The sequence below is a fragment of the Pinus tabuliformis genome, chromosome 8 (assembly GCF_031772625.1).
Source record: "Pinus tabuliformis cultivar Carrire ecotype Pingquan chromosome 8, CPIR1, whole genome shotgun sequence".
Lineage (NCBI taxonomy): Eukaryota > Viridiplantae > Streptophyta > Pinopsida > Pinales > Pinaceae > Pinus > Pinus tabuliformis.
Window position 1 is genome coordinate 49,480,082 of NC_142294.1, and position 19,788 is coordinate 49,499,869.

General features: G+C 37.8%; 2 protein-coding genes across 2 annotated transcripts; both read left to right on the top strand.

The window, feature by feature from the left end:
* The first annotated feature begins 16,124 nt into the window (after window positions 1-16,124).
* On the top strand, window positions 16,125-17,768 carry LOC149234083 (uncharacterized). The gene has a single exon (XM_089371736.1). It carries the CDS (start codon window positions 16,125-16,127, stop codon window positions 17,520-17,522), a length of 1,398 nt encoding a protein of 465 aa, XP_089227862.1. The 3' UTR covers window positions 17,523-17,768.
* LOC149234084 (uncharacterized) lies at window positions 17,665-19,406 on the top strand. Its single transcript, XM_089371735.1, has one exon. It carries the CDS (start codon window positions 17,707-17,709, stop codon window positions 19,330-19,332), a length of 1,626 nt encoding a protein of 541 aa, XP_089227861.1. The 5' UTR covers window positions 17,665-17,706; the 3' UTR covers window positions 19,333-19,406.
* The last annotated feature ends 382 nt before the right edge of the window (window positions 19,407-19,788 follow it).

Sequence of the window (19,788 nt, forward strand, 5' to 3'; positions counted from 1 at the left end):
TTCTTCATTTTTTACATTTTTTAAAGTTTGCTTTCCATTTCTTTTTTCTTTTTTCTTTCGGTTATGTTTTGATTTTGGTGACTCCACTATGATTTATATGGAATACCTTTTCCTCACCCAACAATGGTTCACATACATGTAAAATCTTTACTCTGTCTATTTCAGTGAATTTCATTTATCATTAAAGGTATATCTTTATGCAACCATAAAGTCCTCTTGTTTTAAATCTTTTTCATGGAGGAATACACATCCTTTCTAAGTGATATGATTTATCAAGGAAATAACTGACTTGACTTCAAGTCAATGAATCCTTCTCACCCCTCCACTTTATAAAATCTCTGATTAATAGTCGCAAAAAAAGAATTCAAAGTCAACATTATGAAAGTATTATATCCATTAATACAAGTCTCTATTACCATCCCACCTCTTTCACTCAGATACATTATAAACTAAAGATTGCAAATGTGTTTATCAAAAAGGTGTTTGAAAGAGAAAGTATGGGAAATACAAGTAAACTCGTCGAGGCTATGGACGCTCACTAGCAATGAGACTAGGCTTGTATGGCATAAAAGACAACTTCGTTGGGGCAGTTCAGATTCACTAGCAGCAAAGCAATGTCAGATACCATGCATAACAATGGATATATGCTTTATCAAAAAAACTCATATCTGTACCTTTTTCTCTATTTCTTATACGAGATAATTTTAAAATAAATTTTCCCAAATTTTGGATTCATGATTTTTACTCAAGTCTGCTTTTGAGTACTTATCTCTTCAAATTCATATTTCTTAATCTATTTATGTGGGATCAATGGAAATATTTTATTGTTTAAAGATACCATTCATAACAATGGATATATGTTTTATAAAAAACACTCATATATGTACCTTTTTCTATTTCTTATACGAGATGTTTTTAAAATAAATTTTCCCAAATTTTGGGTTCATGTTTTTTACTCAAGTCTGATTTTGAGTACTTATCTTTTCAAATTCATATTTCTTAATCTCTTTATGTGAGATAAATGGAAATATTTTATTATTTGAAGATTCAACGGACATTATTATTTTTAACTTTTGAGTAAATTAAAGTTCATTATCTTTAACTAGAGATAACTAGTTATTCTCAATTTGTTGTCAATGTTGTAGGGAAAACCCAACACCCTCCATTTTTTACTTATTTACTTCAAATAATGGGGACCATTTCCATTATTTTTTTGGCTAAATCACTCCTCTCTTTTTTTTTTACTTCAAATAATGGGGACCATTATTTGGCTAAATCACTTTTCTTCCTTCTTCTTCTTCTTCTTTTTTTTTTGCCATTTTTTTCATTTTCATCCGATTTCTATTTTGATAGCTTCATTGAGTTTTCATCTTATTTGGTTACAGGGTTTGCAAATGGTGTTTTTACCGCCTATGTACAAAATATATATTATTTTATTTTTTGTAAATAAATTAGTAATTGATTGTAAATATTAATCCCTAATTAATTTTTACTAATTTTTTTCATTTTTCACTAACAATGCTACAAAATCACCCAATTAAATTGTAGAACAATTAAAATAATGTGCTTTCAAAATCTTGATAATTTATTCCAATTTATAATTTTAAAAGAAATTACAAGACCTAAAATTTCAAAATTGCAAAGTGGTTGTAGTTCATTTTGTAGGGTTTTTAAGTACCAAAGTGGGTCCCACTTCACCTCACCTCATTCTTTACTATTTTGCAACAAATCTCAATGGAAAAAATTCCGATAAAAATATCTCCAATAAATTTTTTTTCGATATTTAAAAAAATCATCAATATAAGAGTTTCAAATATCGAGATATTAGATATCTATATTTTCATTTGGTACACATTTAAAAATTTCTAGTATTATAACACTTTCAATCTCCAATATAAAATATATTGTAGCTATTGGTTTTAACCTAAAGTTACCTCCACCATTTAGTGCACACCTCCCTCTTCATTTTAAATCCTCTACCTTCATTTTCATTTCGATCCAACATTGATCTAAGTCACGTGAATGAGGTTTTAAGTTTATTTTTATTATATATATTATATTAATATTATAATTTATTATATTTTAATCCATTTTAATTTTTAATTAAAATTTTATTTTAATGGTATATAATGAATTTACAATTAATATACACTTTAACTTTAGAAGTTTATAAGTTGAGTTTTTTTGGCCAAATGAAGCCTAAGACGGCTCTTTGGAAAGATAAAATCATGGAGAATATTTTTTAAGTAGTTACATAACCAAATTTGATAATTTAATGAGTTTAAAATTTAGCAGAAGATCAACCTCTGAATTTTTAAACAAAATTAATTTTCTGAGTTTAATTGTCTGTATTTTCATTTTCTCATAACCTCTCTTGAATACATCCATTCAACTATGTTCTCCTTGACCAATTAGATCTTTATAGAGATCAATGAAAAACTCATATTTCTTTTTATTTATTTATTTAACTAAGTTTTGATTGGAGATATTTTGTGTTCTGCTATTTTGATTTTTAATTGTATTTTAATTGAATTTTAATTGGTCTTGGTAAGAAAACAGTTAAAGAGATGAGAAAAAAAAAAATTCAATCAATGGAATTTATCCAGCAATAGAAGAAAATGAATTTGGATCAATGAAAATTGTTGGAGCAGAATTACTCTTCACATCCCTCCTATTTGGTTTCAAAGTGTAGGTATAGAGAATCAATCTTAGATCTGAGAATTAATGGGATTTGACTTTTTCCTTTTTGAATTGTGTACGAGACGCAGAGTTTACACAATTGCAGTGCTTGCTTTTAGTAACAGAGTTTATACTTTAGAGAAGATTGTAGGAGATCATATTCAAAGAACATAGAAGATCATATTCAAAAACATAGCAGGAGAACACGTTCAATTTTTTTTTGTATTAAAAATATTATTATTTTTAATATGAAATCCATTTTTGATGGCAAAATTATTTTAATTGGATTTTATATTATGCACTATTGTAGATATGAATTCATGTATTACACATTAGTTATCTAATATGTTTGTTTCATAGATTTGTTGTTAATTTCATCTTATGCCCTTATGTTAAATCATATATTTGAATAATTTTTACTCAGAAATTTGTCATCTAATTATGATTTAAATTACATTGCAATTATGAGAACTACTTCCTAATGTTATTGGTTCATCATTAATTGTTAATAGTTCTCTAAACAACATGTTTGGTAAATTATAATATCAGTTAATTGAATTACTTCACTAGCCAAATATTCATCATAAACTAAGTTTGTTGAAATCTCAATCATTTAATTACTGTTCTCTTGGTTGGTTTAGATCTATATCTTCTTAATCGAGATAGAATTGGGAATTATTTCTTTTTCCTTGCATTTAGATTTAATTCTACATTCTTAAAAATCCTCTTATCAAATAGGAAAAATTTAGTTGTGGCTTCGCTGAGCCCCAGATCAGCTTAAGGATCACTTTCTTCCCTGATCAACAAGATGGTTGATCTGATGTCTCTTCTCTATTGGTAACTGAAATTTATACTTTAAGCTAGTAGAGATAGAGAGAAAGTAATTGGACCTAGTTTAACCAGTTGAAACCACCATTCCAAACGCAAAAGGACTTGCTCTGAGGTCCTAACCGTGTGGTCTCCCTTATAATGTAGAGACAAAGAATTTCGAGTCTTCAATAAGTCAAAAAACTCCATTTAAATTCAATCATTTATGGTTATTTGAGGCATCTTTTATTGCTCTGGTTCGAGATGTTTGGCATGGATGTGATATAAATCACTCCCTTTCTGTTATGCCCTGTTGGCAATGTTTGATGTCAAACTTAAAAGTTCATGTTAAGCATTGGGTTGGATGTTTCCTTTGTGATAAAAAATAAGAACATAAGAAAATCAAGGCATATATTAACTCATGTCAATTTGCTTACTTTTCCTCAGGTTTTTCAGATGCTCTTAAAAGTGATCTTTGTATCTTGGACGAAAATAGGGCACATCTTCTTAAGGTTGAGGAAACAAGATGGTGCTTAAAAAGTAGAGCCATTTGGATCTGTGAGGGTGATGGGAACACAAAGTTTTTTTCACAAGTTTGCTTCTCACAAGAGAAATAAAAATGACATTTGGGATATGCAAGACTATGATGGCAACCATATTTGTTCTCAACCAGACCTTAGGAATGTTGCTATAGCACATTTCTCTGGCATTTTTAAAGACCCTAATGGCAGTACATTACTAGAATAATTCAAGGTATTGTAACATTTCCATAGATTTTTTTTTCTTTGGAGGACTCCTTCAGGATTGGGGGTCCAATTTCTTTGGATGAATTAGAGGTTGTGCTCAAATCATTTGCAAAATATATGATCCTAGGCCTTGATGGGTGTCCTATTGAGTTAATTTTTCCTTTTTTATTTAATTGGCCAAGACTTGTCTAATGTTGTGGAAGAGGCTTGCATCTCTGGAAGGGTATCTGGAGCTATTAATGCTACCTTCCTCGCACTTATTCCTTAATTTTCAAAGCCCTCTTCCTTTGATTATTTTCGACCTATCTCTTTGTGTAATTTGGTTTGCAAGGTTATTTCAAAAGTTGTGGTCAACATGCTTCATAGTGTCCCCTCTTCTTCTATTTCTCCTTAGCAGTATGGGTTTCTATTTGAAAGACTTATTCATGATTCTATCTCGGTGGCACAGGGGGCCATTCATTCAATCAAGACTAAAAATAGAAGGGCTACGATACCCAAGATGGATTTGGTGAAGGCCTACAATAGGGTTAATTGGGACTTTTTGAGAATGTTATGCCTCCATATTGGTTTAGATTGGCAAGTGACAAATTGGATAATGGGATGTATCACCTCTGTATTTTTTTTTTGTTTTTATTAATGATTTGTTATACCTCTCGGGGTTTATGAGAGGATTTCCCACTGTCCCCACTTTTATTCCTACTCGTCATCAAAGGTTTAAGCAAAATGATTGATAGTGAAAAATCAAAAGTTGATATTGATTGGATGAACGCTGCGCGACGGGAAGCCTGAGCTGCTGCGCTCGGCTCTGTTCCGCGAGGTCCGCTCCTGCAGATCCGCCCTGTGGCCTCGTCCCTTCCTTGGTTGCTGAGCGTGGGTACTCCTTTCGCCCTGCATTTACCAGCCCTTCTCCCTCTTTTTCCCAACTGCGGTTAGAGCTAGATCTTCATGGAAGATCTGGACCCTCCCCCGGGATCTTCCTCCCCTCCTCCATCCTCTGCAACTGAGGCCTTCGGATCCTTGTTGGCCTCGCTCCCCAAGAAGAAAGCAGTGGAAACCGCTAAGTTCATCAAAAGACTCGATGACATCCCTGAGATCGCCCTTCCTCCCGAAGGGCCAATCCAAGTAGCCCTTTCGTTGTCGGAACGTGCCCTAGTGGGTCACTTTACAGGTCTTTGGCCCTCTCCTAAATCAACAGAGAACTGGGTCTCCAGAAACTGGGCTCCGTTGATCCAGGGCAAGGTAACATCTTACTTTCTCGGAAGAGGATACTTTCTTTTTGAATTCTCAGAAAAAGAAGACAAGGATCTCATATTCAGAAATGGACCCTATTTCATGGGGCCTCAAGGGTTGTACCTGAACAAATGGACGCCAGATTTCGACCTGGCAATGGATGTACCTTCAGCAGTCCTAGTATGGGTAAGGCTCCCCAATCTTCCGGTCCATTGCTGGAACTGGGATTCCCTGAAGCACATCGGGAACACCCTCGGGAAATTCATTGACAGGGCTAACAATAGAGACCAGTATGACTGCGCCAAAATCTACGTGGAGGTGGATCTGGAAGTTGGTCTTCCTGAAGCTGTCAAAATAAGGGTGGGCCCGTGGACACATATTTATAAACTAGACTATGAGCAGGTGCTGTTCAAATGTCGAAAGTGCCAAATCTATGGACATTTCGCTAGAAACTACCCATCCAAAGGGGCTGAAGATAAAGGGAAAGAGGAAGGATGGAATCAGGCGAAGAGATCCAGAACTACCTCCAGGAAGGCCGCAAATGCTAGCAATAGAACACCCCAAACAACGCCTGCTCAGAAGCCGTCCATGGAAAGTCAAGGGAATGGATATGAGATCCTGGGATCAGAAACCATAATTTCCCAGGATACAGAAACCCCGAAAGAAGTCTCCCCGACTAAATCTAAAAATGAGCCAGAGATTCCCAAAGGAAAGATATCTGAAGACGAGGAGGAAACCCAAGAATCCGATGAGTCGGAGGAAGAAGGGGAAATAGGGGAATCGCAATCCACGCCTAGAAGATCTACAAGAGGCCGAATGTCAACAAAAGAAAAAAGGGAACAAGAAACATACAAAGACAAGCTCCAGGGCAGCCAGCCTACGTTAGAGAAACTTCTAACAAAAACTCCGAAGACGAAGAAGGCCCCAATCCAGAGCTCCAAACGAGCTCTCCACAACAAAAGTAAGTAATGAAGATTGTCTCTTGGAACTGTAGGGGTATGGGATCCAAAGCCAAGGAAGAGGTGATGAGAAGTCTGATAAGGCAGGAAACCCCAGACATCCTCCTCATCCAGGAGACTAAGATGGAGGAATCATCCTTCCTCCAAGCAAGTAGAAAGTTTTTGAAAAAAGACGGTGCACATGCAACTTCGGCTCGGGGAGCTTCAGGAGGACTTGGGTCGCTCTGGAATCCACATAAGTTCTCCCTCATCTCTAAAACCCTAAATACTCATTGGATACTGTTAAAGTTGCAACTAAAGCAATTATGAGTCTAGTCAATGTATATGCTCCAAATAATGCAGGTGAAAAGAAATTATGTTGGGACTCCATCAAAAATTTGGCAGACCGGGAAGACTTGGAGAACATCATCATTGCAGGAGATTTCAACCTCACCCTCCTACCATCAGAAAAGAGAGGAGGCAGTATTGTCAGAGACCCAGCAAGAGAAATAGTAGAGGATCTCATGCAAGACTGGGATCTGATCGATATCAAGCCTACCATTGGCAAGTTCACGTGGTCAAACAAAAGGGCTGGGCCAGGACATATAGCGGCAAGATTGGACCGCTTCTTGGTTCAAAGTTCCTTCCTACTCATTGGGTTAGAAGCTATATCGCGCATCCTGCACAGCAGTACATCAGACCACAAGCCTATCAATATGGAATTGCTGACTTATCAGGATCTAGGGCCTATTCCATTCAGATTCTGCTCTCTCTGGATCAAGGAGGCAGACTTCATGGATAAGGTCAGAGACTGCTGGAAAAACCCAGTCAAGGGCTCTGCCTTCTTTGTGTGGGAAGAAAAACTCAGAAGAGTGAAAGCCATGCTAAAAAAATGGGCCAAGACCTTGCCCAACCCAGCTGAGGAAAGGAAAAAAACTCAATCAGATCTAGAACGACATCACCTTCAATTTGAAACAGCTGAAATTTCAAATGAAGATCTGGGAAAGGAGGCCAAGCTTCAACAAAACTTCCACAAAGCATGCCTGGTCGAAGAAGAGTACTGGAGACTCAAATATAGAAGTCTTTGGCTTAAAGCCGGAGACAGGAATACCTCCTTTTTTCACAAGCAAGCTCAAGCTAGGAAAGGCTGAAACTCTATTAAAGAAATAAAAGAAGAAAGCAGTGTTCTAAGGGACTTTACTAGCATAAAAAAAGCAGCCTCTGAGCATTTTGAGAATCTGTACAGAGAAGACATCAGAGCAGATCAAAATTTCAGCCTCTTAGATGTTGTTCCTAAGATCATCACATCCAAAATCAACCAAGCTCTAGAAAGCATAATCACGCTTAAAGAAGTCAAGGAGGCTCTATTCGCCATGGACTTGGATAAAGCCCCGGGCCCGGACAGTTTCACCCCAAGATTCTTACAAACTTGTTGGCAGATTATTGAGAAGGAATTCCTTAAAATGATCCAAAAATCACAAAACTGTCAGAAGATTGGAGGCTGCACAAATTCGGCATTTCTAGCCCTTATCCCTAAGGAAAAAGGGGCAAACACCTTCAACAGATTCCGCCCAATTTCACTATGCAACATCGGGTACAAAGTGATCACCAAAGTGATAGCAAACAGGCTGAAAAGATTCCTCCCCAAAATCATTCCGGACAATCAAGGGGGATTCATCAAACGCAGACAGCTAGTGGACAATTTCGTGCTGGTCCAGGAAGCAACCCATTCCAGCCAACATCGTAAGGAAAAAGGTATGGTCATCAAACTCGATCTATCGAATGCCTTTGATCGTGTTAATCATAAATTTTTGTTTGATGTAATGCTTAAAATGGGATTCGGGCAAGGTTTTATAAAGTGGATAAAAGCCTATATTACGGAGCCCTAGATTGCTCCTCTAGTGAATGGAAGGGCCGCTGAATTTTTCAAAGCCTCTATAGGACTAAGGCAGGGGTGCCCTCTTTCACCTCTCCTTTTCGTCATTCAAGCCTCTGTTCTTAGTTTCTATCTGAATAAAAAGCAACAAGATCATGCTATCAACGGGTTGTGCATTGCAAGAGCGATGAAGCGCATCAATCATGCACTTTTCGCTGACGATACCCTCTTTCTGGGAGCTGCAACTCCTTAATCAACTATCAACTTCAAAGCAGTTTTGGATGACTTCTGCAAAATCTCAGGCAGTGAGCTAAACAAGGGGAAATGTCAGATCTTTTGTTGGAATACTCCTGCTTCCACTGCATCCTCCATAGCTAGATGTTTGGGATTTTCTGCCTCCATTAGTTGGTCCTCTTTCAAATATCTCGGGTTATCAGTCTTCAACAATAGAGTGGCAAGCAAAGACTGGACTTCTCTCATAGATAAATTCAAATCAAAGATGCATTCTTGGGGTTCCTCTTGGCTTAACATCGCTGGCAAAGCTGTGCTCGTCAAAGCAGTTCTCAACAGTCTTCCGATCTTCAAATTTGCGGTCCTTCTAGCACCAGTGGGAATTATAAAAAAGATGGATGAATTAATCAGGGGCTTTTTTTGGAAAGGAGGCAAGCACAATGACAAGAAATTCTCTCTAATCAGTTGGGAAATAGTCACAAAACCATATCTCGAAGGAGGATTAAATCTCAAAGATCTGAATGCCAAAAATCTTGCTATGGGAGCCAAACTAGCATGGAAAATAATCGCTCCTAATCCTAGCTGGGCTCAGATTGCGTTATGGAAGAAGTACTTTAGAGGCCCAAGGCTCCGGTGTTTAGACCACCCCAAAAACTCGCCCAGAATGCACTTCAGCATTCTCCTTAACAAAATCGCGCTGATGATTAACAGTTATGCCCATTGGGTTCCTGGTAACGGTAAGAAAATTCAGGTTTGGAAGGACAAAATCATGAATCGACCCCCTTTGGAAGACGCTGGCAATTTTATAGCACTCAGGAATTGGATGGAGGCAGCGCACATACATACTCTGTGGGATTTGTCGGATTGGATAGAGAATTACTGGACGGGATGGAAGCGGTTACCAGTGCCCTGCGATCTGGAAAATGAATGGATGGCTCTCAAAGCCCATCTCCATGGATTGGCTCCCCTCCACGCTGTAGAAATTTTGAATAATTTAACACATATTCAATGGAGATTATCCTGATCATGTACTAATGCGGAAAACATACACAATACATAAGCTCCTCTACGTTGATCAAGAATATAGCAGCATCAATAACAATAAAACATCAAGAGCATTCACACATTAACACAGTATGTATCACGGGGAAAGCATCTCGCTAAAAACCCCACACTATCTGTATATTAATGATTGAGTCATGTAACATTACACAGCATAATACTTCTCACAAGTATCTCCACCTCTGTTACACACAATACAGCTCGGATCTGATCTCCAAATCTCTTCCACTGCTTGCCTGCCTCCACTGCTCAATACCTGCTCAAGAACTGATGAGAATGGCTTCCCAAACTCGATTTTCACCTGCAAAATAGTCACTCACTCTTTGTGGACGTGAGCAAAGGCTAAAATGTGGGCCAAATATGTGAGCAAACTCATTGGCATACTCAATCCTTTGATTGTGCAAGATCTGGTGCACAACTGTAGTCACAACTGATAGCAATCTGATTCTCTCCCACCTGTCCCTGTTGAACTGAACATGCACTGACATGCAACTGAGTTAACTGATGTATTCTTTAGTTGTATTATGAGTTAATAATTAGTTTAACAACTCATCATTAGTCTATCTGCAGTTAGACTAACTACAACCAGTTTAACTAAGTTAAATTGAACACAACTCCATCAACTGTACCTCCAGTCCACTAAACTCAACTCACTTGAGTTCTAACTGAAGTCATGCATGCAACAACTCAACTGACTCATAAGAAAAACGAATTTCCTTCTGACAGCTGCATGTGCCACTTCCGTAGCTCAAACTGAAGTGCTCCAAGAGAATAAGATTAAGTTTATAGTCCAAATATTATTGTGAGATAATAATATTTGACTTTTCTATTTTTGACAGCCAGTCTAAAAATAGACTTGATCACTCACACTGTGATCACTCACACTTTCATCAAAAATAGAAGTCCATCTATTTTTTCCCAACTTGATCAATCATCCATAAACATAGACATGATCCATATGTCTAAAAATAGACATAGTCTAAAAATAGACTTGCGCCAAAAATAGCCTGCGGGCCCACTTAGTGAAGGCGACTCTTTTCACTAAGCTCCATCATCTTGTTGCAATCTCAACACACGCCAACAGAAAGGACGCAAGAGGTTGGGAAAACAGTCGCTCTGGTTATACAGTCAAACAGGGTTACTTCAAGTTCTTAGAGCGCCCAAACGTCCCTCCCAACCCAGCTCCCTGGGCAGGGATATGGAACTTCCCGTCTATACCAAAAATTGATCATTTTTGCTGGATTCTTAGCCATCAAAAAATTCTTACCGAGGACAGACTTCAAAACAGAGGATTTAAGGGACCGTCCAGATGTGTTCTTTGTAAGAGAAATTCTGAAACTGCTCTCCATATAATGATCGAATGTAATTTCACAAAATCTGTCTGGCAGGATCTGCTGGACAATTGGAATCTCGATCTCAATTTCCCCACTTCAGTTCAAGAGCTGTTTGCAGGTTGGATGGCCAGATACCCAGGTGTTCAACCAAAGAACAAAAAGATCAGAGCAGCATGGAGCACTTTGCCAAAATTCACTAGTTGGCAGGTTTGGTTAGAAAGGAACAGGAGGATTTTTCGAGACAAAGCTCATGATCACAGAATAGTAACTAATTCAGTGAAGTGCCAATTAAGGAGGTGGTTGGAAGGCATAGATGACGACTCAAACCTCAGTCAACATGACAGAGAGCTGGGAACGGCCTTCAAGATTAGCTTCCATAAACCAAGAAGCCCACCTCCAGAACCTGAAGTTTGGCAAATCAGGAAAAATGAGATTGAATTCCAGGAATGGTTGTCCAAGCAATTAATTCCATCTCTTTTTTTTTTTATGGAGCAACTAAAGGGAATCCAGGGAAAGCTGGGGCGGGTGGGCACATTATCATGCCAGATAACATTTCTTCTCATAACTTTGCCTGGGGGCTTGGACATACATCAAGCATGCAAGCCGAGGCTCTTGCCCTCTTGCAAGGGGTAATCTTCCTCAAGGAGCTGGGAATTCGGGAAGCAAACATTCTCGGAGACTCCCAAGTTATTATAAGAGCTATGGTGACCAACTCCAACCCTTCTGATCTGCACCTAGCCAGACTTCTTACCAGAATCAAAAGCATTTCAAAATCGCTTAGCTTGACATATTTTCATGTTCTAAGAGAAAATAACAAAGCAACAGACGCCCAAGCAAACATTGTAGTCCATTTAGAAGCTGGAACCGTTCTCAGAAACATGGAATTTCTGTGGACTCCTATTCCATGAAAAGATATGTTTTATTGTTTCCTATTAAATCAGTTTGTCTGCATTTTTCATCTAGGACAATTAGCATTCAAAGACCATTTTGAAAATTGTAAAAAGAGGAAGAGGATAAGAGCAAAAACCAATCCCCTCCCGGCAGAACGATATGTTGGAAGTGCTCCTCATTTTGTAACCGAATTTGTGGCCATTGGCCAAGCAGATAATTAAACACCATAACCGTTCTTGTTAAAAAAGAAAAAAGAAAAATCAAAAGTTGATATCAAAGGTGTTAAGGTAACCAAACATATTTTTATCACACACTTACTATTTTTTGATGATGTACTGGTCTTTGGAGATGCTACTGGAGCATAATGGAGGGATTATAAGCTTATTTTATCTAACTTCTATGCTACAACTAAAATGCAGGTAAGTTCGGTAAAATCCTCCTTTTTCCAACATAAGAACTTGATGATATTTGTGACTCCATCATCGACATCCTCCCATACAAGGTGACACAACGGAGGGAATATAAGGTTATTTTCTCTACCTTCTATGCTACAACTAAAATGCAGGTAAGTTTGGTAAAATCCTCCTTTTTCTAACATAAGAACTTGATGTTATTAGTGACTTCATCATCGACATCCTCCCATACAAGGTGACACAATGGAGGGAATATAAGGTTATTTTCTCTACCTTCTATGCTACAACTAAAATGCAGGTAAGTTTGGTAAAATCCTCCTTTTTCCAACATAAGAACTTGATGGTATTCATGACTTCATCATCGCCATCCTCCCATTCAAGGTGACACAACTGAAGTGTGCAATTACTTATCTTGGCTTTCACCTTAAACCAAATTTCTCTCAAGTGGAGGAGAGGTTGTGGCTACATAAATGTGTTGAGCAACATATTAGCTTGTGGTGCAATAGATGGTTATCCATTTGGGGAGGATTACATTGGTTAAATCAGTCTTGAAGAGTATACTTGTCTACTAGCTCACTCTATCCAAGGTTGCAAAAATCAACTTTAACGAGGACCGGAGATACTATGTTTAAATTTTTAGGTGTAGCATAGATGAAAATCTAGTAAAATGGGAGACGCTTTCGCAACCAAAATGTTGTGGGTGTTGGGGATTCAAAAACCTTCACTGATTTGGTTTAGCTTTGGCCATGAAAAGCCTTTGGAGGCTGCTAACTAGCTTTGGAATATGGAACAAAGTTGTTGCAAATAAATATTTGAAGAATCAATCAATTTTATGGATTCTTCCACAGGTCTTGGGGGTTCTTCTATGATTATCTCCGACCTATTCAAACCAACAAGTCTCTTTTCATCTTTGTTCTGATGACTTTTTCTGATGGATTATAGTGGTTACTTTGATGGGTCACAAAAACTGGACATTTGTGGTTGTGGTGGTCATATTTATCTACTTGGAAATTGTATGGTTCATTTTTGGCTGAATGCGGGGAGTGGATCCAACACCAAAGCAGAGGTCGTAGAAGCTTGGGCCCTTTTATATATTACTGCATCATTGGAGGTTGTGAAATTGCAGATTTTTTGGGACGGGTTGTTGTAGATTAGATGAATGGTAAAATCAACTTACAGGTTCTTCACTTACAATGTTAGCTAGACAAAATCCTAATACCACTTCTATTTATTATTTTCTATGCACATTCAAAGGAATTGAACAATAAGGCATACTTCCTCCCAAAGAGAGGTTTATTGGTGGAGGAAGTTTTCATCTTCCTTGAAAAATACCAAGATGGCTCACTGGTGGGAAGGGGGAGAATTCAACTCCCCACTAGCCAATGCCCACAATCTCTTCAACTTTGATAGCTTTGGCAACACAACTTTATAGTTGCCTCTGGCACTTTGTGTGGTAGGTGGTATTCCCTATTTTTTTAGATATATACCAAGGTCTCTTTATTGTCTTCGAGGGCTTTGTTTAGATATATACCAAGGTCTCTTTATTGCCTTGGAGGGCTTTTTGATACCAATTTTCAGATACATCTATATGCCTCTCAAGTTAACCATATAATCAATCATGTTTTTGCTGGAAACAATTGTCTTTTAGTTTTCTTTAGCTAGTAAAACTTCAAGAGAAACTTTGGATGCTTTTTCCTTTCTAAAAAAGAAGAAGAAGAAGTAAAAGTCTAACAAGTTGACTCATTGTTCAATACTCAAATTGTTTCAGTTATAAAATGCATGAATACTAAAACAATATTAAAATGAAATTAAATTTATAAAGTACGATTTAAATATTGCAATTTTGATGAGAATTTCTGATAGACCATCCATATCTAATAGATTACCTTTAAAATTTTGAAATTTAATATATATTTGTGAATTTGATTTATAAAAAAAAAATAAATAAAAAAAATCTGGCTTTTCAAAATATTCCTAAAATCTAATTAAGATAAGTTTAAAAACACATAATTGACCCCAAAATATTCTTAAAATCTCATTTGAAAAAAATTCTCAAATAAGTTCAAAAATACATAATCGACAATTCAATTATCTAAATTGACATTAAACGGACAATTGGATTTTTTTGGAAACCATTCTAAAACGATGTGCACGGTTAGTTTGTGTTTTTCTTTTTTGTGGGTGAATATGTTAATTAACAATAAAGTTAAGTTTAATTTTTATTAAGAAGTTTGGTTTTTTAAATCAATATAAATAAAAGTGTTTTTAGTGTGATATTTTAGAGTTTTTGGTAGTGTTGGAGGTCGCTGAAAAATTTGAGATGAAATCTTGATTTGTGTTATTTAAACCATTTTTTTGACTATATATAAATACAACGCCTTAGAAAATTAGTAAAACATTTCTATTGTGCAAGTGATTACTCAGTGAGAAAGTTAATTTTAATTAACAAGTTAATTTTAATTAACAATAAAGTTAAGTTTAATTCTTATTAAGAAGTTTGGTTTTTTAAATCAATATAAATAAAAGTGTTTTTAGTGTGATATTTTAGAGTTTTTGGTAGTGTTGGAGCTTGCTGAAAAATTTGAGATTAAATCTTGATTTGTGTTATTTAAACTATTTTTTTGACTATATATAAATTCAGCGCCCTAGAAAATTAGTAAAACATTTCTATTGTGCAAGTGATTACTTGTCAAACTTATGATTTAAAAATCCAAAAGAAAAACTTCCAAAAAATCACACTAAAAACAATTCGGTATAAATATAACCGTATTATTAATTTACAAATAATAATGAATAAATAAAAAACATCTTTATGCTAATGCCAGATTTTAAGATTGCAAATTTGAGGAATATCCTAAAATGGGAAGGAGTCCTCTGAGTGACAATTGAGTGAATATTCAGATTGGTGTTGTTCCGTGTAGCTTGTCCATTTCATGAGGATTCTGATTGTGATTCACATTTATGTAAGTAATTTTATGTGATGTCTCATTTTCCGGATCACATTGTTGGTAAAATTCCTTAAAATTCCTCTACATCAGTGGCGAAGTCTCTGATCATTTTTACACGCTTTTTAATGGATAATAATATGCTTCTTCATATTGGTGAAATTGGTGTTGTTGTTGTTGTTTTTTCAGATTCGTGAGATTGGTGTTTGTTGAAGATAATGGAGAATCCTATAATAGTGTGAGTAGTGTGAGTTGGTTCATAAGACTTATGCTTCTTCAGATTGGTGAGATTGGTGTTGTCTTCTTCAGATTGGTGAGATTGGTATTTGTTAAAAATAATGGAGAATTCTATAATAATGTGAATTGGTTCACCATACCTCAGGATGAATTAGTTTTTATTTCTTAGAGTATGGTTGTAACAACCCTACCTTAAGACATTTGATTGCTAATCCATTTTGGGAGAATCTTGGGACATCTTATGAATCAAATGTAGAGAATATCCAAAATCAGATATAGAGAATATCTTATGAATCAAATGTAGAGAATATCCAAAAATTTGATAAACAATTGAGCACTCTTCCCAATATCAAATCTTGGGATATTTCCAAAATCTGCCCTCATTATTTGGATGCTCTTGGGACATCTTTGTCAATCAGATATAGAGAATATCCAAAAAGTTTGATGAACAATTAACCCCTCTTCTAAGTATCAAAGATTGGGATATTTCCAAAATCTGCCGCCATTATAAGTTCGAGTCATGACAGTCAACATCTTTTCCCTCCGATTCCCTCCGTGGAAACCCTTCCCTACCGCAATTAATTTGTTGTGCTCCCCTCAACTCTAGGAAAACTCAAGTCATGCATTCCATTTCATCTAATCGCAGCAACTGAAACAGGCCGCTCCTTCCGAACCTTTTATATTCATACCATTCTCAACCGGTCTCGCGTTCGAATCCCTACGAGCGGAGCTAAGATGATGCAGATGTTAGGGCTTCGAACCCCCACGGGGTCGGGTAAGCAGAAAGAAGACGATCTCTCTCCAGCAAGTCCTTCGACTCCCACGGTCGCGGTTCCAACTGGCCCGGCCAGGCCTCTGAGGTTGGTCTACTGCGATGATAAGGGCAAGTTTAGAATGGACCCCGAGACCGTCGCAACTCTGCAACTCGTGAAAGGGCCTCTCGGTGTTGTTTCCGTCTGCGGCCGGGCGCGTCAAGGGAAGAGCTTCATTTTAAATCAGCTTCTTGGAAGAAGCAGTGGCTTTCAGGTTGCATCTACACATCGACCATGTACAAAGGGCCTTTGGATGTGGAGTGCTCCACTGAAGAGGACTGCTCTAGATGGAACCGAGTACAATCTCATACTTCTTGACAGCGAAGGCATTGATGCATATGATCAAACTGGTACATATAGTACGCAAATATTTTCTTTGGCAGTCCTTTTGTCGAGCATGTTCGTCTATAATCAGATGGGAGGGATTGATGAAGCTGCTCTGGATCGTTTATCTCTTGTTACAGAGATGACAAAACATATTCGGGTTAGAGCTTCAAAGGGTCGAACTACAGCAGCAGAAATTGGGCAGTTCTCTCCTCATTTTGTGTGGCTTTTGCGCGATTTTTATTTGAACCTTGCAGAAGATGGACATATGATAACCCCACGCGACTATTTGGAACTGGCTCTGAAGTCGATGCCTGGCACTGGAAAGGATGTTGCAGCGAAAAATGAGATTCGTGAGTCTATTCGAACTCTCTTTCCTGAACGGGACTGCTTCACTCTAGTACGCCCATTAAACAATGAGAAAGATCTCCAGCGGCTTGATCAGATTTCTATGGAGAAACTGCGGCCAGAATTTCGAGCTGGTCTGGATGCATTGACAAAGTTTGTTCTTGAAAGAACAAGGCCAAAGCAAGTTGGAGCAACAGTTATGACTGGTCCTATACTTGCAGGGCTTACACAATCATTTCTGGATGCTCTTAATGCAGGAGCTGTGCCAACAATTGCAACTTCCTGGCAGAGTGTGGAGGAAGCTGAGTGTAGGAGAGCTTATGATTCTGCCATTGAAGCATACATGGGGACCTTCGATCAATCAAAACAACCTGAAGAGGTTGCTTTACAAGAAGCACACGAGTCAGCATTACATAAGGCCTTAGCTGTTTATAACAGCAGTGCGGTGGGAGCTGGTGCCGCAAGACAGAAGTATGAGAAGATGGTTCAAAGTAACTTGAAAAAACAATTTGAGGAGTTTAAGCGAAGTGCATTCAGGGAGGCTGAGCTGAAGTGCACAAGTATTCTTCAAAATATGGACAAGAAGTTGCGTTCTGCTTGCTATGCATTTGATGCAAAACTTGATCAAGTGTTAAAAGGTTTTAGGTGACCTTGTGTCGGAGTATGAATCCACATCTTCTGGTCCTTACAAATGGAATAAACTTGCTAACTTTCTACAACAAAGTTTGGAAGGTCCCATATTTGACCTCACGAAAAGGCTTGCGGATCAGAGTTCATCTGAAAAGGCTGCTCTCCAGTTAAAGTACCGTTCAGTTGAGGATAAGTTAGCATTGATGGGAAAGCAACTGGAGATTAGTCAAAAGCATGGGGGTGATTATTTGAAAAGATACGAGGATGCTATTTCAGACAAGAAGAAGATTTCTGATGAATATGCAGCTAGATTGGCTAATATGCAAAGCAAATATAGCTCATTAGAAGAAAAATATGCTAATGTGTGTGAAGTTTTGGATTCAGCAAGGAAGGAAGCTTCTGAATTGAAGAAGAAGTATGACCAATCTACAGTTAAGCAACAGATTGAAAAAGAGCAGATTGATGCAGAAATGGCCTCGCTAAAGACAAGGTGTAGTTCTGCTGAAGCAAGGTTGAGTGCTGCCCGTGAACAAGTTGAATCGGCCAAGGAGGAGGCACTTGAATGGAGGCGTAAGCATGATCTCGCGGTGAAAGAATCTCAAACATCATTACAAAGGGCTACATCACTTCATGAGCGTGCTAGCAAGCAAGCACAGCTAAGAGAGGATACCCTAAGAGCAGAGTTTTCAGCCACCATAGCACAAAAGGAGAATGAAGTCAAGGATTCTCTCGCAAAGCTTGAAAATGCCGAGCATCGTCTAGGCGCATTAAACCTACAATTAAAGGGACAAGAAAATAAACTAAGGGCTCAAGAATTGGACATTGTCACACTGCAGGCAGAAGTAAAGGATTTACAAGAGAAACTGGAAGCTGCTAAAGCCACAGCTCAGTCAGCAGAGAAGGAAGCCAAGATATTAGAACAAGAGAAATCTCACTTGGAGCAAAGGTTTGCAACAGATTTCAAAAGATTTGAGGAAGCAGATGAAAGGTGCAGGGCTGCAGAAAAGGAAGCCAAGCGAGCTGTTGAGGTGGCAGAGAAAGCTCGTGACGAGGCAGCTTTAGCACAGCATGAAAAATCAGAAATTCAGAGATCGGCCATGGAAAGATTAGCTGCAATTGAAAGATCAGAAAGGCATATAGAAGCATTGGAGAGGGAAAAGGCTGATTTGTTACATGAAGTTGACAGAATCAGAAGATCTGAACAGGAGGCAGTGTCCAAGGTTTCAACTTTAGAAGCAAGGGTTGATGAACGGGAGCGAGAGATGGAGGAGCTTCTTCAGTCGACAAATGAACAAAGAGCGAGCACCGTCCAAGTTCTTGAGAATCTTTTAGGTAGTGAAAGGACAGCTAGAGCGGAGGCTAATGCTAGAGCTGAGGCACTTTCTCTGCAACTTCAGGCCACACAAGGAAAACTGGATGCTCTTCAACAGGAGTTGACTTCTGTCCGACTGAATGAAACAGCTTTAGATAACAAATTAAAGACTACTTCTCGGAGTAAAAGAATGAGATCTGAAGAATGTGCTGGGGTTGACTCAGTGCAAGATATGGACATTGAAGTGGAGACTGTTAGGCAAAGAAAGAAAAGGAATACAACCAGTGAAAACGGATACAGCCCTGTGACGATGCCGGCAGAGGGAGGTTCAGTGATCAGGCCAGATGATGACAATAACTCCAGTGAAATGAAAGAACCACAAGATTATCTCAAATTCACAGTTCAAAAACTTAAACAGGAGCTTACAAAGCATGGATATGCTGCAGAACTTTTACAACTAAGAACTCCTACCAAAAAGGACATAGTTGCATTGTATGAAAAATATGTTAAACCTTAGGTTGCGAATTTCTGGTGTATATAAAAATGACCTGAATAAGCAGTTTCACGAAATAGTTTTGGTTTCTGATGTCACATATAGACGCTTTATTTTTGGTTCAAGTATTCTTTAATGGTCCTCTGGATGGGATGTTTTGATGGCAGGTCTCTGTAGCGTAGGGTTTGTTTTGTAACTCCCATTCTTGTCGTAAATTTTGTGTAATGGTTTCTGCACACTGTTGCAATATAGATACTTATGTAACATTGGGCTTGTTCTGCTAAAAAAAAGTATATTCAAAAGAGTTATTGACAATGGGCAGAAGGCTAGTAATTGAAAACAAAGTGATAATGATTGATTTAATATGTACAGGCAGATTCGGAGACTCATCAATATGGAATTACCATATCATATTTCTTCCTAGCAGCTACTCAGCGAGTCTACTCTGCCAGAAATATACGCAGTGTTGTCAAAGTTGAG

Excerpts from the sequence above, each read along its gene's own strand:
- LOC149234083 (XM_089371736.1), top strand. The coding sequence starts at position 16,125 with ATGATGCAGATGTTAGGGCTTCGAACCCCCACGGGGTCGGGTAAGCAG.
- LOC149234084 (XM_089371735.1), top strand. The coding sequence starts at position 17,707 with ATGGGAAAGCAACTGGAGATTAGTCAAAAGCATGGGGGTGATTATTTG.